Source organism: Canis lupus, chromosome 26 (genome assembly GCF_003254725.2).
Source record: "Canis lupus dingo isolate Sandy chromosome 26, ASM325472v2, whole genome shotgun sequence".
NCBI lineage: Eukaryota > Metazoa > Chordata > Mammalia > Carnivora > Canidae > Canis > Canis lupus.
In genome coordinates, this window is record NC_064268.1 from 23,025,093 (window position 1) to 23,043,246 (window position 18,154).

General features: G+C 44.4%; 1 protein-coding gene across 4 annotated transcripts in view; it reads right to left on the reverse strand.

The window, feature by feature from the left end:
- Positions 1-205: 205 nt before the first annotated feature.
- Positions 206-18,154, reverse strand: part of THOC5 (THO complex 5) — a 36,750-nt gene continuing 18,801 nt past the window's right edge. For all 4 annotated transcript variants that reach the window (XM_025474479.3, XM_025474475.3, XM_025474477.3 and 1 more), the window contains 9 exons: positions 17,363-17,471; positions 12,413-12,514; positions 11,783-11,879; positions 11,083-11,197; positions 9,688-9,791; positions 9,466-9,553; positions 4,329-4,444; positions 3,466-3,656; positions 206-407 (listed from right to left, as the gene is read on the reverse strand). In XM_025474479.3, coding sequence (XP_025330264.1) covers positions 344-407; positions 3,466-3,656; positions 4,329-4,444; positions 9,466-9,553; positions 9,688-9,791; positions 11,083-11,197; positions 11,783-11,879; positions 12,413-12,514; positions 17,363-17,471 — 986 coding nt within the window. In that variant the 3' untranslated portion in view covers positions 206-343. The remainder of the gene's footprint in view (positions 408-3,465; positions 3,657-4,328; positions 4,445-9,465; positions 9,554-9,687; positions 9,792-11,082; positions 11,198-11,782; positions 11,880-12,412; positions 12,515-17,362; positions 17,472-18,154) is intronic.

Below are 18,154 nucleotides of genomic sequence, written 5' to 3' on the forward strand. Positions count from 1 at the left end.
CCCAAAGCAAGAACAAGTAAGATGAGTGGGTTAAGAGGGCAGCATCTTTCTACAGTATCAGAATCTTCTGCATTCTGCTCTTCTTGGCCACCTAGAGAAAGCCTATGCACAAAAGCTCTTTCACACTGTACTGTGGCCCCCAACTGCCCTTCCAGACTGCAAACCCACCTCCCTCCTCCCCAAGGAGCCACAAGACAAAGGCCACTTGGTCAAGTGACACTTTAATAGACTAGAAATAAAAAAAACTGTCTTTGGAGAATATCAAGAGCCCCATGTGGGCCAAAGCAGAAAGTAGAGGCACAGCACTTCAGGCATAAGGAGCAACAACAGGCGAAGTGGGAGGTCAGCGATGGCTGAAGAATCCTTGAGGATGGTTATATTTAAATGGCTTCATCCTGCTGGGACCCCTAGAGAAACAGGAGAAGGGAGATCAGTTAATACCATGCCCTTTGGGCTCACAAAATAAATTACAATTCATCCACATGAGAAAAAACTATGCAGCTGCTGGAGTGGTGGGGGTGAGGGGGAATGACATTGTGAGAAAAGCAGACTATAAAACAATATGTAAGGTGTGATCCTGTTTTGGTGAAAATGTATGCTTGCAAATGCATGAACACAAACCTGGAAAGGCCCTCATTAACAACAGGCACTTCTGGGAACCCTCACATTTTCTTTGTTTTATATATATATGTGTGTGTGTGTATCTATTTATATTTATATTATTTATATTTATATTTATATTTATTTATTTGGGAGGGGGAGAGAGAAAAAGCATGTACACAAGCCAGGAGAAGGGGCTGAGGGAGAGGGAGAAGTAGACTCCCCGCTGAGAAGGGAGCCTGATGTGGGGCTTGGTCCCAGGACCCCAGCATCATGACCTGAGCCAAAGGCAGATGCTTAACTGACTGAGCCACCCAGGCATCTCTATTTTATTTCCATAATAAGTAGAATAGAGCAAAAAAAAACTTAAAGTCCTCCTTTGCAGGGAAATTTCCATGTAGGCAGAGGTGAAAAGAATCTGCACTAAGTGCCTGCCAAGAACTATGTGCTTTATACTTACTACCTCTTAGATACTATTTCTACCACTTCATAGATTTTACAGATGAAGAAATTGGCTCGGGGAGGTAAACTGCCTGAGATTTTATGGTCAGAAAGTACAAGGCCTAACTTCAAAACCAGGTCTGACACCAAGCAATTATGGCCAAAACGTCAACCTTATGAAGCTAAGGTGCTTCAGCTATAATCCTGGCCCCCAGGCAGAACTTCACACAGGGGCCTCTTCTACACAACTCCACAGTGAATGATGTCCAGCTAAAGGGCCTCTTTTGTCTGCCTATGACTGACATTCAGTGGTAACTTGAAAAGTGACACCCTAGATCTTGGTCTGAAGGAGGGGTATGTGTATATAATTGGAGAGATGAGGACAAAGAAGGTTTTTTTTTTTTTTTTTAATTTTTATTTATTTATGATAGTTACAGAGAGAGAGAGAGGCAGAGACACAGGCAGAGAGAGGGAGAAGCAGGCTCCATGCACCAGGAGCCTGACGTGGGATTCGATCCCGGGTCTCCAGGATCGCGCCCTGGGCCAAAGGCAGGCGCCAAACTGCTGCACCACCCAGGGATCCCAGGACAAAGGTTTTAATTCCAACACCAATGCAACCACTTACTTAAGTGAGGGCTTACTCTGCATGCATTATATTTAGCACTTTATACAAGACATCTGATTTAATTTCATTCTCCCAACAATGCCTGAGGTGGACACTGTTTTACCAATGAGGAATCTGAAGCTCGGGGGCTAAGTGTAGACCCTCATCACACAGGTAAGAGCTGCAATTTGAACCCATGTCTTTCTGGCCCCAAAGCCCTTATTTGTAAACACAATGACACATACTTCCCAACATCTGAAGGGCACAGAATCACCTGGGCAAGTCTAGGCTTGTGGCTAATGAAGAACCCACAGCCTGAAAGCAGCCAGCCATACGCAGAACCAGACCTCCAGTCTCCTGCTTCCAGGCTAGCACTTTGTAGCCCAGCTCCTTGGCCTGATACCAGTGGTCAGCTGGACTCCAGGCCAACAAACTCACATCTCAGCAGTCATGGAGTTAATTGCGCCTGAGTAGCCAAAGGAGCACATCCCAGAATGCTCTGACAGAGGAGCTCAGCCTGGGTGACACACAAAGCACTTCAGGAAATGGATCCTTTGGGATCCGATTAGATAACAAAAAATAAACACTGGCCGTGTGACAGCTTCCATCCTGGAAACGTGTTATAGCAGGCTGGGACGGTGGGAAGAACTGAGTTCTCACATAGACCCACTAGGGAGAGCAAGTCCTAGAAGCTACCAACATCTAGCCACCAGCTCCGCCTCTCAGCAGCCACTTGGGGGCTGGAACTGGTTATTATCAGATAACATGAAGAACCAGGCCAGGTGGAAGTGCCAGATGGAGGTGGGAGAATGCTGGCACAGCTTCCAGAGGCTGGGACTGGCTATCTGAGAAGAAGGTGAGGGGCAGGTAAGGCACCTTTAGACTGACAGGGAAGAGGGGGATGTCCTAATTAAAAACAGATTATAGCCCTTCCCCTCTACCAGACACCATTCCTCCCCAGCTGCTTGCTTAAAAGGGAAGGACATGTCTGAACAGTGTGGACTCTGGAGTTTTGAAACTGATTCCTTAAGAACAAGAACATGAGGGGATGAAAAGGAGAGAAAGGACCTGACCAAAGTGAAAAGAGTAGTAGCTAGAGTGCCATGAGCACAGATACACCAAACATCAAGCTGTCAGGACCTAATGGCATTCTGTGAGCCCGTCTGTGCCAGGAATGATTCTCATAGTTTATATGAATTACCTCTAATAATTCTCTATATCTACCATGAGCCAGACAGTTTATTTCCATGTCAGCCTTCAGCAATAGGTCCAGCGCTAAAGTGACTCTGTCAAGGTCACACAGCTGGTGAGCAACAAAGCAGCAATCTGCACTTATGTCTGTCTAACTTCAGAGTTGGTTCCTTCCATGATGCCGACTACATAAAGCTGCACCCTAGGGAGACTATGGCAGACTGGGCCTGGTGGGGCTCTATGCAGTTTTAAAAGCTTATTTGGACAGTAAAAAGCAAATCCTGTTGTTTTCCAAAAAAAAAAAAAAAAAAAAGCACAGGAAGTTCAGCTAAATCCTCTTGGTTCGTGGTCTGGTACTGCTCATTCAGTGGGTGGCCCATCTTCAGGGGTGCTTGTGAAGAACAACTGGACCAGGACAGTAGGAAGTAGGCTGTAGGGAAAGTTTCGGGAAAGAGGGAGCAAGCCCTCCCCCGAAAATCTGGCTAGAATTTTAATTTATCCCGTGAACAGAGACAAGTACGCCTGAGAACAAGCATACCCTCCACACCAGGCTCTGATCTCTCCCCAAGTCCCTGTGAGAGGCAGGGCTGGAGACCACCAGAACCCCAGTGCTCCCACCCTCTTCTCACCTGAAAAGCCGCAGACACATCTTCTCCTGGGGAAATTCCTTGGGCCCCTCCACACTGTCATCGTGGCTCTCAGTCTCCAGGTAGACATCCAGCAGCACACACAGGCGCTGCAGCTGGTTGGTCAAGAGCTGATGGCTGGGCCGGGGTCCGCACAGCTCCTTATAGCACACGTTGACCTCACTCTCCATGGCCTAAGAAGTGGGAAAGCCAGAAATTCAGCACTACCGTCAGACTGGTTGGGTCTGACAGCCCCACAAAAACTGTAGCTGGGCCTCTGCAGGAGCTAGGTCACACCAGATCAAACTGGATGGGTTTGTCCTGAGGCTCCCTGTCCGTAGAATAGGGTCTTCCTGATTCTGACCCCTAACTTTCCCTGCCCAACATTCGCACAGCCAAGAAGATGGAGGTGTGTAGGGAAGGAATCTTAAGAGCTAAATCAGAAGGTGTTAGCATTAAAAACATGAACGATGGCCAGAAGACCACTACAGAATCAAATTAACAGGTATAATGATAATTAAGCCATTAGGATCTCACACACCATTTCATTTCAGCACTTCCATGTGTCTGAGTTTATTCACATTTCCACAGAAGCCCAAGACAACAATCTTTTAAGGCAAGGATTTATATTATCCCCATTTTAAGATGGGGTGACCCCAAGCTAGGTAAGTGGTTAATATGGGTCTAGGCTTTCTCTTCTACTATTATCACACACCCTCCAGCAAATTCTATAAATCCTGGCAGGTCCCTCTGTCCCTGGAATTATGCCAGTGGCCAAGCTCTCAGCTGCAGTAGGTTCTGGCACTGCCCTCCCCCTCCCAAGGGCAGTCCACCCTGCTTCTCCCATCAACCCAGCAGGGCCTTACCCGAATGTTGTCATCATTGCTATTGGTTTTCTCCCCTTTCCAATTCAGACAGAGCTGGAAAATGGGTGGGATGGAGGAGTAGCCAGGGTTCAGCACCACAGCAGCCTGGAGTTTGGCTGGGAAGGGAGGAATGAGGAAGAATCAGTTGAGACAGAGTTTGCCAGCCAGGGATCAACCCTAATGGACCCCTGAGGCTAGCTCTTTGTCTTTTTTTTTTTTTAAGATTTTATTTATCTATGCATGAGACACACACACACACACACACACAGAGGCAGAGACACAGGCAGAGGGAGAAGCAGGCTCTAAGCAGGGAGCCCGAAGTGGGACTCGATCCCGGGTCTCCAGGATCAGGCCCTGGACTGAAGGTGGCCTTAAACCGCTGAGCCACCTGGGCTGCCCTAACTCTTTGTCTTATATATATTTTTTTTAATTTTTTTTTTATTTATTTATGATAGTCACAGAGAGAGAGAGAGAGGCAGAGACATAGGCAGAGGGAGAAGCAGGCTCCATGCACCGGGAGCCCGATGTGGGATTCGATCCCGGGTCTCCAGGATCGCGCCCTGGGCCAAAGGCAGGCGCCAAACCGCTGCGCCACCCAGGGATCCCCTCTTTGTCTTATATTAATTCAAGTACTGCACAACACATTCTGGTACTAACTGACTTTTATTTTTGTTCTAGAATCTCCAAAGTAGAATTGTCAAGTTGCAGAAAGTGAGGTCCTGTTAACTCTGGTTCCTCCAAGGATGATTTGTCTGGACTCCCCGGAGTCTGGTCTACACTGGGTCTGCCCAAGAGTTCTATTTGCTCCTTTGACAGAAGTTTGTTTTAACTGGCATTTCTTTTTTTACCGGTAAGTTAAGGATTTTTTTCACATGAAGAATTACTATCTGTTTTTTCTTTCCAACAATATTATGTATTAGCTGTTACATCATATACATTTTCTATATTCCTTTTCTTATGAATTTTGTTATGTGAAACTTTTTAATAGCCAACATTTATTGAGTACTTACTGTATTCCAAGCACTGTGCTAAATAAACTCTTTACACACATTTTATTTCATCCTAGCAATGATTCTATGAGATGGGTACCGTTATTACCATCCCCATTTTACATATGAAGAAACTGAAGCTCTGATAGAAACTTCCTTAGATCAAACTGTTGCAAAGCAGCAGTGCTGAGTTTAACTGTCTGATATCAAAGCTGTGTTCATACTCATTAAAAAATAGTTATTTTTTGGAATTTATTCACTTGAGAGAGAGAGAGAGAGTGTGTGTGTGTGTGCGCGCATGAGAGAACATGAGCAGTGAGGAGGGTTAGAAGGAGAGGGAGAAGCAGATCCCCCACTGAGCAGGAAGTCTGATGTGGGGCTCGATCCCACGACCCCAGGATCATGACCCAAGCCTAAGGCAGATGCTTAACCATCTGAGTCACCCAGGCACCTCATGTATTTTTCAAGACTTTATTTTTATTTGAGTGAGGGAGAGAGACAGCACAAACAGTGGGGAGGAATAGAGGAAGAGGGAGTAGTAGACTCTTTGCTGAGCCAGGGGCCAACACAGGGTTCGATCCCAGGACCTTGAGATCATGACCTGAGTTGAAGGCAGATCCTTAACCAAATAAGCCACTCAGGTGCCCCTGAAAATAGTTGCATTTTATAGCATATTCATTTTTTCTCTGGTGACAGCCTTTGCCTTTCTCCACAGGATGACATTTACCCTTTCTACCAACGGGTTAAGTATGTCATTCCTTTTTCATTATATAATGGGGAAAGAAGAACTGTTGATACACCACTAATTCAAACAACAGAAGATAAGAGAGTATAAGTTAAGAGAATTCTTTTCTGATAGTTTCAATTACATTTATTAAAAAGTGAGTCCTACCTAAAGGATACAATAGTGATCCAAGGAGGAACCTACACCCCAATGTCCACAACAGCCAAACAATGGAAAGAGCCCAGATCTCCACTGAAAGATGAATGGATAATGATGATGTGGTATATGTACACAATGGGACATTACTCAGCAATCAAAAAAAATGAAACCTTACCATTTGCAACAATGTAGATGAACTAAAGGGTATTATGGTAAGTGAAATAAGTCAATCTGAAAAAGATAATTATCAAATGATTTCACTCATGTGGAATTTAAGAAACAAAACAGAGGATCATAGGGAAAGGGAGGGAAAAATAAAATAAGATGAAATCAGAGAGGGAGACAAACTGTAAGAGAGACTCTTAACTATAAGAAACAAACTGAGGGGATCCCTGGGTGGCACAGCAGTTTGGCGCCTGCCTTTGGCCCAGGGCGCAATCCTGGAGACCCGGGATCGAATCCCACATCGGGCTCCCGGTGCATGGAGCCTGCTTCTCCCTCTGCCTGTGTCTCTGCCTCTCTCTCTCTCTCTCTGTGTGACTATCATGAATAAATAAATAAAATATTAAAAAAATAAACAAACAAACAAACAAACTGAGGGTTGCTGGAGGGAAGGTGGGTGGGGGAATGGGCATTAAGGAGCACACATGAGCACACATGGCAGCCCTGGTGGCTCAGTGGTTTAGCACTGCCTTCAGCCCAGGGTGTGATCCTGGAGACTGGGGATCAAGTCCCACGTCAGGCTCCCTGCATGGAGCCTGCTTCTCCCTCTGCCTGCCTCTCTCTCTCATGAATAAATAAAATCTTAAAAAAAAAAAAAAAAAAAAAAAAAAAAAAAAGCACAGGCATGAGCCCTGGGTGGGTGTTACATACAACTGATGAATCACTGAACGCTATCTCTGAAACTAATAATATGCTATATGTTAATTAACCGAATTTAAATAAAATAACATTTAAAAATAAAATAAAATATCCCCCCCCAAAAAAATAAATAAAATAAAATAAAATAATAAAAAATAAGAAGTCCCTTCTTTGTTGTGGCTTCTGTCCTAACAGTTAGCATATATTTCCGGATTTACCTCTATTCACCAATTTTCTGTTTTTAATCCATCAGTTTTCAAACTGATCTGTTGTAAAGTGACTTAAGGATTGTTTTTTTTGGATCCCTGGGTGGCGCAGCGGTTTGGCGCCTGCCTTTGGCCCAGGGCGCGATCCTGGAGACCCGGGATCGAATCCCACATCGGGCTCCCAGTGCATGGAGCCTGCTTCTCCCTCTGCCTGTGTCTCTGCCTCTCTCTCTCTCTCTGTGACTATCATAAATAAATTAAAAAAAAAAAATCTTTAAAAAAAAAAAAAAAAAAGGATTGTTTTTTTTTTTTAGGATTGTTAATATATACATATATATATATTTTTTTCTTTTTTTGGAATTGCTGCCCACTTATTCATTTAAATTTCACTCTTGAATTTTCAAATTCTATAATGCATCTTATGAAAACTTTATCACATTTATTCTGATGGGTCTAGAACACTTACTATCTTTACAAGCTTTCATCTGCTCAACTAGGAAGCATAGTGACATCTTCCAGTGACGACTTCCACTTGCAGCTTTATAAATTTCTTGAACTACATATTTTGTGCCCTTTCAAAACAGTACTCTAGGTTATTTAGGGACAAGATAAAAGTATTTTTAGAAAGGAAAAGGATGGGAAGCAAATGTACAAATTCCAAATAGCAGTCACCAATTATAAGGGAGAGAATGAAGTAGAAACCAGGGAACTTCAACTATATCTATAAAGTATTTAATGTCCTTAGAATATTTTTAAAACACACAAAGAAAAAAGAATGGAAGATATTAGGGTAGAGAAACTAACATCAGAGAGTGCAACCTTTCCTTATATTTCTCACACTGTCTTAGAACCACAGACAACTCCTTCAGCTCTGTGGCCAGAGCACTCAGCCTCAGGGTCAGATCCTGTGGGCAGTCCCAGGCTTGCAAGGCAGGAGCCAGAAAACAGCTCCACAGGCAGCACCTGGGTGGCTCCACAGGAAGCCTTGGCAAATTAGACACAAAGATAGCTGTGAGGAATCATGAATCAACACTTTTCGATGCAAAGTGAGTACAGGAACACCAGACAGAGAGGAAGGTCCTGCCACTCTGCACTTCATAACCTGAGAGTGACATGTCACCCCTTCTGTGAAGAGGAGGAACAGGTATCTGCTTTTATTTTTTTTTTTTTTTTTTTAATTTTTTTTTTTAATTTATTTATGATAGTCACAGAGAGAGAGAGAGAGGCAGAGACACAGGCAGAGGGAGAAGCAGGCTCCATGCACTGGGAGCCTGATGTGGGATTCGATCCCGGGTCTCCAGGATCACGCCCTGGGCCAAAGGCAGGCGCCAAACCGCTGCGCCACCCAGGGATCCCGGTATCTGCTTTTAGAGAACGATAAAGCAAAGGGCTAAGAGCTCAGGTTCAGACGTCAAACTGCATTTGTGACTAAGCCTAAATGTCACCTATAAAATGGGAATACAAAAAAAAACAACAAAACAAAACAAAACAAAACAAAACAAAAAAAAAATAAAATAAAATGGGAATACAGGTTTCTCCTATTATCCAAAGTAGAGCATTCCTATGAAACCTTTCATAAGCCAAAGGGGCAAAAAGCAAGAGGCATCCCCCACATTCTGAGCATTAATGCCACTTTATTTAATAAAAGCCTACATTAATACAGTAATAACTTCTTTGATAAAAGTGAAAAAAATTTTAAAGATTTTACTTATTCATGAGAGACAGAGAGAGAGAGAGAGAGAGAGAGGCAGAGACACAGGCAGAGGGAGAAGCAGGCTCCATGGAAGGAGCCTAATGCGGGACTGGATCCTGGAGAATCCAGGATCAGGCCCTGAGCCAAAGGCAGATGCTCAACTGCTGAGCCACCCAGGTGTCCCAAAATTCTTTCTTTTGGTTAATGAAAACAGGTATTAATATAGTTTTTTTGGTAAAAGCAAAGTGGAATGCAAACTTTAGGAAAATGGGGGATACCTGCATTACTACTTCCAGCACTGTCATGAGGATTAAATGAGACAAAACATGGATGTGGCTGTGTTACAGATCAAGTCCTCACTGAATGATAGGTCTTACAATCATTACTATTTGCTAAGTCACCCCAGCAGGATTCCAGGATCTTTTGCTTTCTTTGGGCAACCCTCAGGAATGTTTTATTCTTACTAGCTACCCTTGCCTACCACTGTGATGAGAAGAGCAATTACCTGTGCCTCTTTCCACAAGTGCCATGTAGTAGAGATTAGTGTCCTCAGCCAGTCCCGCCTCTACAATGTCCTTGGTGAAATGCAGCTCCTAGAAGTCACCACAGAGGAGAGAACTCCTGTATTGTCTAGTCAAATCACCTGCACTTCTGGTGGAAGGGCAGGAGCTGAAATGTGATGTGGGTCTTTGGGACAGCAAGGGTGACCTGTCACTCCTCCACTTACCATGTAATCCTCATGGGCAATTGTCACCCACTTCACCAGGCGGGAGACCACCTTTGCAGGGAATAGGTACTGGCAATCACTGGTAACTGGTACAATGCCATGTTCTAAAAGAGAGCAAGATACATGGCATTACAAGTAGAAATCAGGTGCTGCACTGGGTAACTGGTATCATCTGGAGGGCTCAGCTGGCCCTACCAGCTGTCCAGGTACAGAAGGCATTCAGTAGATGCTCTGGTCAACAAGTGCCAGGAATGCAGGCACACCAATCTGACCTTCAGCTGGTGCTATGTGCTTGTTGCCAGACCTAGCACCAGCATTCATGGTGCATTACATTTAATGCAAATGATGGCTAGTGAAACAACCACACCCCCCCCCCTCAGGTCATCAGAACCAGTGACAGGGCCTCTGCAGCAGTGACTGTTAATTAGATCAAATAGCCGAGAGGGCTGTGTTTTCACAGCTGACCTTGATGGAGGAAATGACTGAAGTGTTCTGTGTCAGTTCCTCTAAGGGAGGAGACCTAAAGAACTGCTCCAGGGCAAATTCCTGCTGGCACTTCAATCTGCAAATATGCCAACACAGTAAACGCTGTCCAGGATGACAATCATACAACCTTGGGATAAAACTCCAGTAATGCTGATGAGGAGCAAGCCCGACAGAGGAGTAATGCTGCCCTGGAGACATCTGGGTCCACGTGTAGTACAAGAATTGCTCCAGAGTGGTACAGTCTCTAGATGGGTCCCAGAAATACAATGCCTTTCCTGACAGTGACTATTTTAGATCAGAAAGATCTAAATTCTCACTATTCCACAAGTGCCTTATGCATGGTAAGCCCTTGACAAGTATTTACTGAATGAATGAAAAGGAACACCCATTTGGCTACCACCTTAGTTAATGGCTCATCACAATCACCTGGGAGCTTATGAAAAACACTAAGGTTCAGCCTCACCATGGAGGATGCTAGCTCAATAGGTCTTAGGGGAGGAATGAGGGGGTGGTTCCCTGAACAGCTATACTCAAATAAGCTAAATGTAAGCTCTACAAAGCATGACCTAGGCTATTAATATCTGTAGAATGTATACCAAAGTCTGACATGCACTAACCTAGAATAAGCTGTTCCTGACCAGTCCACTAACTTGGACCACCCAGAAGGCTTTGGGCCTCTTTTGTGAGCTAGGACAGCCTTCACGGCCCTGAGAGGAGCTCAGATCTCTGTCTAGATGGGCTGGTAGCTCTCCCCCAGGGGTCCCGCCAACACCTCTGCTCAGAAAGAGCCAGGAACCAAGGCTTCTTTGATGTGTCACCAGGATTTAAGACATCAGAGCAAAGGAAAAGTCATCTTAGTTTCTGTGTTGTCCAAGTGGTCCTTAAACCACAGCCCTAACATTAGCTTACCCAGGGATGCAAACTGTTTGTGGAGGGCCAGGCGGGACTGTACCCTGGTCTTCAGCAGTTTCATGGTTGTCTCCATGTGGCTGGCACTCAGCGAGTGGTCAGCAATCACTGTGTGCTGTGGATGACAGTGAGCAGCATGCCTGAGTGCTCCATCCCTTCCTCCAGGCACTGCCTCTCTCCTAGGCCCTGCTTGCCTGTGGTAGCCAGTACCACCCACACCCTGAGATGGGTATCTTATGGGAATGGCAGGGTTTGCCTGCTATGACAGGCCTGATGCTTAGTTCCAGGAGGAACAATACAAGCTACTGGGTTCTTAAGAGGACTGGCCAGCTCCTGAGAAAGAAAGACTTCTGCTAAGATGCCAGATCCCCTGGGATTCTGTTGACACCTCATTTTTGGCATCTTTGTACCCAAGACTGAGGGGTGGCAGAGCCTGGAGCTATGCTGCACCCAGAGCAAGGACCCAAGTTACTTTGATCAAGACAGCTACTGGGCTCAGGGAGAAGGCAAAAGATACCTGAACACTTGTAGGCCTCAGACATTTTAGTATCCTGAGTGGAGGGAGGACAAATCATAGCTTGGAGGGAAAGCATTCTAATAATTCAAAGCCCCCAGAGGCCATCAGAAGCTTTTCTGGAGTCTGTACAGGAGGTGAGGAAGTAAAGATCTTTAGCCAAGGAGAATGGATCAGTGTACACACCTGGGGCTGCTCTTTGGGGAAGTGGAGGCCACCCAACTTCTGTACCCACAAATAGGGGTGACCTAGGTCAAGTACATAGTCTCTCAAAGTCAGGATGCTACAGAAAAGAACACAGCATAAAATGATTTTATGTCCTTTCTTCAGTGGTCCCAGGGTAGCCTTCCTCCTATCCCCCTCTACTCACAAATGGGCTGGTCCTATAGGCTCAGCAACACTTAAAGCCAGGTTGCCAGCAAAGCCTCCAAACTTCATAATCTCCCTATTGTGAATTTCACCTCTCCCAAGTTTGCTTTTCTCTTTCCACCCCAACTTAGAAACAAATCTCAATAAAAAGGCAGTGCCCTTGATCTCTTCACTAGCCTACCAATTTTTAAAACATTTTAAAAGTTTTTAATACTCAGAAAATTAAATTTTTTTTTTTTTTTTTTAGAAAATTAAAATGTTAAACCATATTTTTGTATCACATGTTATCATGTCCTTCAAGTTTGATCCTTCCACCCACCCTTCCATATGGTCTCCACTCCCTGCTGACAGGCCTCTGGCTCTAACAGCTCCCCAACGCTGGGCTTGAGCTGCCAGAGAAACTCCAAAGCAGAGAGGCTGGGAGAGGAGAAAACACTGCTGACTCACCCAACTTTATCAAACTGATACTGATTGGCTGGATTTGGAGTTTTTTTTCCGTGATCCCCCGGATACAAACAGCTCAGGACTGAGTCAGGAGATAGCAAGTCACTGGAAAAGGGAAAAGACTGCAGTGAAAACGCTGGCCAACACCTTAAGGCAGACTTGGTCATCTGGGGATGATAATGCCACCTACTGTGATGATCATGCTACCATTTCCAGAATCTTCTTGTGGACCAGACCCTTTATACTTAAGGTCCCCAGATCCTCACAACCCTTTGAAGGAGTATAACCATTTCCATTTTACAGAGAAGAAACTCAAGGCTTTGAAAGATATGGCTTGTCTAAGATCACACTACTAGTAAGTGCTACAACTGGGATTTGCACTGTCTGATCAAAGACAGTAGTAGTCCTAACTGCCAAATTTTTGAAAATCCTATCCCTTCAAGAGGTTTATGGTGACCAGGGCCTTTCCTCGAGGCAGCAAACCGCTATGACACTGGAGATAAAATAATCACAATTTTCATAAGGGCATAAGAGATTCCTTTCTATTCTAAAAGAACAAGTGCAGAGCTTTGATGGTACGTGTATCTCACTTTGACCAAATCTGATGCTACTCACAGAGAAAGGTCCCCTTTATGTTCCCAGAAAAAGACATTATCACATGCGGAGACAAGGTGACCCAGAGCTATAAGCAGAGAGACAGCACCATTGCCACCCACCTGGAATGGTTAGGGCATAGCCTGTAATAAACATGACAAGTGGAGAAGGGATGGGAGGGGAGAGGAATAAGCTGACCTCAAAGGACAAGGATCATTCTTTCCCTCAACCAGCAGGGGATTCTCCTTCACCTTTTCAGGTAAGGCATCAGGAGCAACTCAGGCAGAACGGACTAATCCTGCTGCTCAGACCCCCGCATGCCTTTAAGAACTTAGCAACGGGGCAGTGGCAGCTTTGGACTCTTCCCTGTTCTGTCTCTCCTACATTCTCTCCCCTCCTCAAGGTCTCTGCCCCTTTACTGCCTTTCATGGAGAATTGGCTAAAAAATAAATAAGAACTATCAGTCTTTTAGGGGATCCTGGGTGGCTCAAGTGTTTTAAGTGTCTGACTTCAGTTCAGGTCATGATGATCTTGTGGTCCTGAGACTGAGCCCTGAGTTGGGCTCCCTGCTCAGCACATAGTCTGAGACTTTTCTCTCTCCTTCACCCTCTGCCCCTTCCCCTTCCAATAAATAAATAAATAATAAATAAATAAATAATAAATAAATAAATAAATAAATAAATAAATAAATAAATAAAACTTAAAACAAACAAACAAACCTGTCAGTCTTTTGGCCAATATTTAGTGACTATCACTAATAGAACGAATCAACAAAAACAGAGCAGAACAGCTAAAGTTGCATAATAAAGTATTCCTAATTAACAAAACACGATGGAAGAATTAAATCTTCTTGACAAAATTTATATCCATAAATATAAGCGTGGTTCAGGACAAATGAATTTGGTTAAAATAATGGATGTAAAAGGAGAGTTATATATAGTCATAAAAATACACCAACGGGCTCCTGGGTGGCTCAGTTAGGCATCCAACTCTTGATCTTGGCTCAGGTCTCAATCTCAGGGTAGTGAGTTTATGTCCTGCACTTGGCTCCACACTAGTTGCGGAGCCTACTTTAAAAACAACAACAAAGGGCAGCCCAGGTGGCTCAGCGGTTTAGCTCCACCTTCGGCCCAAGGCGTGATCCTGGAGACCCCGGATCGAGTCCCACGTCGGGCTCCCTGCATGGAGCCTGCTTCTCCCTCTGCCTGTGTCTGTGCCTCTCACTCTGTGTCTCTCATGAGTAAATAAATAAAATCTTTAAAAAACAACAACAAAAAAACACCAAAACAAAAACTGCCCCATTACTCAAATCTTTGATATAAAATAATAATAAACTTTAAAAGATTAAAAATTTGGTAAAGTAAAAGTGGAAAATAATTAAAAGTGGAAGAACTGATTAGTTAAAATGCCCTAATGGAGATCATCTGGAAAATAATTTTTTTCTTTCTTTTGTTTTTTAAAGGTTTTATCTTTTATTTGAAAAAGAGAGAGAGTATGAGATAGATCACAAGCAGGGGGAAGAGACAGAGGGAGAAGCAGACTCTCTGTCAAGTAGGGAGCCCAACATGGGACTCCATCCCAGGACCCTGGGATCATGCCCAGGCACCTCTGGAAAATAATTTCTTGAAGAATATTTAGCAAGGTTGGTTAAACATTAAATCATTTGTATTAAGAACATCAATTCTGTGGGACGTCTGGGTGGCTCAGTGGTGAGCGTCTGCCTTCAGCTCATGGCGTGATCCTGGGTCCAGGGATCGAGTGCAGCATCAGAAGCTCCCTACTTCTCCCTCTGCCTATGTCTCTGCCTCCCTCTCCATGTCTCTCATGAATAAATAAATAAAATCTTAAAAAAACCCAACAAACTTGGGGCAGCCCAGGTGGCTCAGCAGTTTAGCGCCGCCTTCAGCCCAGGGCCTGATCCTGGGGACCCGGGATTGAGTCCCACGTCGGGCTCCCTGCGTGGAGCCTGCTTCTCCCTCTGCCTCTATCTCTGCCTCTCTCTCTCTCTCTCTCTCTCTGTGTGTGTGTGTGTGTCTCTCATGAATAAATGAATAAAATCTTTGAAAAAAAAAAAAAAACCAAAAAAAAAAAAACATCAATTCCATAAAGAATAGATCCTGGCAATGGTTGTCAATGCTAATGCTACAAAAATAAACCACCTGTGCCTCCTGATCAAAGTACTCAGCATCTATGATACTGTCCTGCTCCTGTCCCCTACAAAAAACCCAACCCAACCCAACCCAACCCAAACCAAACAAAAAACCAAATCTGATCAAGCCTCTAAATCTGACTAAAATTTTACATGAAAGATTCTATTACTCATTAAATTGCACTGTAGGGATGCAATCAAAATCCAGACTGGAGAAACATACAAACAACCCATTCCCCTCAACAAATAAACACATGGCAGCAACATTCAGATGAAAAGAAGCTTGAGAGAAGCTTCACCCGATTGTAACATCTGGACCTTACAGAGATCCAGATTCAAAACCCAACGTAAGGGATCCCTGGGTGGCGCAGCGGTTTGGCGCCTGCCTTTGGCCCAGGGCGTGATCCTGGAGACCCGGGATCGAATCCCATATCAGGCTCCCGATGCATGGAGCCTGCTTCTCCCTCTGCCTGTGTCTCTGCCTCTCTCTCTCTCTCTCTCTCTATCATAAGTAAATAAATAAAAATTAAAAAAAAGAAAAAAAAACAAAAAAAGAAAAAAAAAACAAAAAAAAACAAAACCCAACGTAAAAACAAACAGTTGTGAGAAAATCAGGGAAATCAGAACTCTGACTGGATATTGGATGATATTAAAGAATTAGTGTGAGACTGTGATTATACTAGGGAGAAAAAAGTATCCTTATGTTTAGTGGATAAACAAATAGAACCATATACCAGGCTGGTATCTCCAGGGGCCAAAGCAGAGGTACTTGAGCAAAGGCCTCTGGGCTGGGAGTCTGGAGCCCTAGGCTAGGGGCTTCCATAATTGATCATATACCCTTTGAACTTCAGTTTCTCCATCTGGAAAAGAGGGGGATGAACTAGACATACCTGAAGGCCCATAAAGATGCAATTGCTATAATCCTGGTTCTCTTCTGGGGCCACAGCCCACCTCTCAATGACAGGCATACAGTACAGAGGTACACAGGCCTCAGTTTCCTCCCCTTATAAAATTGTTGTGAAGAGTTAAGCAAATTCATGATGATAAACACAACTGTTATTTACCAAGTGCTTCACCTACACTAAGCACTGAACCCGATCCTTCATGAACACCCTCAAAGGGGATATCACAATTAATGACCAGAGCGAGAAAGCAGACTCAGTGGACAGGAAACTCAGTAGGTGCACCCACAGCTGTAAGTGGCAGACTGGGGACACACAGGGGTTCTGAGTCCAGCTGGTAAGCAGTCAGCAGCACTGCTCCCATCATTGCACAATGTAGAAGCTCCACCACTGCCTCAAGCTCCTAGATAGAGAGCTCTGGCTGGGCAGTGTAGCCCGAAGAAGCCAGCCCTGGGCTCCCTCTGCTGGGGCCAGGTGAGAACAGGGTCAATTCATCCCGAGTACCCAAAGGTGACCAAACACCACTCTCAAACACAGGGACTGAGACTGCAGCCTGAAGGGGATGTGAACGCTAAGTACAGGGTAGAAAACCCAAGGACACCACACCATCAGGTAGCCGCCACAGGAAGAGCCACAACCCAGCAGGAGCTAGACTCCTGCCACACTCAGTGGTCTTTGGACAGCCAACTCGAGGACTCAGTGTGCAGGACTGCTAGGCCAGGCTAGTGCTCTTGTAAGTGAGGCTATTTAACATCCAGGCTCTCTTGGGTCCGCTTGCCTTCTTCCTATTCCTAGCTGTGGAACAAGACCACCACAGTCAGGGGCTTCCTGGGGATACTCGACCTGTGGCAATGATTACTATGCCTCTGCTCACTTTCCTCAAAACCTCTTCTCACCACCAGGTAAGGACAACCTGGTACCAGTTGAGCTGTGGAACAAAAATCCCAGCACCTTGGGAGAGAAAAGGTAAAGGAAGAGGATGGCCTAAATTTAAATTTGTCAACCTAATAATGTCTGCCAAACTCCATTCATGCCTTTCCACTGTTTATAAAAACAGTGCTCTGCCCTGCCTACTCAATTTGCCATACACTGTAGTCATTTTATCATCTACTATGTAGTAAAAGGACCAACTAAAGTCAGTAAGTGCTTCCTAAATATCAGTTATGCGCCAAGACTTCTAGGCCATGTGGATGTGACAACAGAAATCAACATAGTCATGCACCTCCTCAGAGCGTGAGGAACCAGGAGCAGCCCACACTGAGGCTCTTCTCACAGCCACCCCCACTTTTCATAGCGCTTGCCCAATACCCTGCACTGATGGGGGTGATCAGCTCCGTGGCGGTCGTCACTTTGGCTTTTACTGTCATGATGTTGAGGTTCATGAGGTAGTAGAAAGTCAAGTGAAGTACACTGTCATCTGGAGGGGGAGGAGGAAAAGAAAAGCAAGTACAAGGTGAACATGAGAACAGTTTATGGTGTAATGGAACAGAAAAGTCAGCAAGGCCTTTAAAAACTTTTACTATAAAAACAAAACTCAACGTCAATTTTATATTGATTTAAAAAAAGAAGAATGTCTACAAATTCTTAGTAACTCCTCTCTCCAACAGGGGGAACTTTATTTCCTTCCTCTTGAGTGTGGGCTGGACTTAGCTCCTTCTAACAAGCTCCAGACTCCCAGCCCAGAGGCCTTTGCTCAAGTAATCTCAAGTGATCACCAAGTGGATCCAGGTCTGCGTAACCAGTAATAAGACACAGTGACACCATTTACCCCTGATTTGATGTGATGTGATGATGACACATCTATGGTATTCCTCCCCAAAATCCATAATCTCAGTCATTGTACTGTGGATCATTGTACTGTGGTTAGGTAAAATGCTGACAATCAGGAGAAGCTGGGTGAAGAGCATGAGAACTCTATTATGGAGTCTAAAATTACCTAAAAATAATAAGTTTTTAAAAAAAGTATAGAGAGGACCAGTGTGTACAGTATGTTTCCATTTGTATAAAAACTAAAAGGAAAAGAGAATACACACTTGTATAAAAGCTTCTCAATGCATAGAAGAGTTCTAGAAAATACATAAGAAATGTGTCATAATGGTT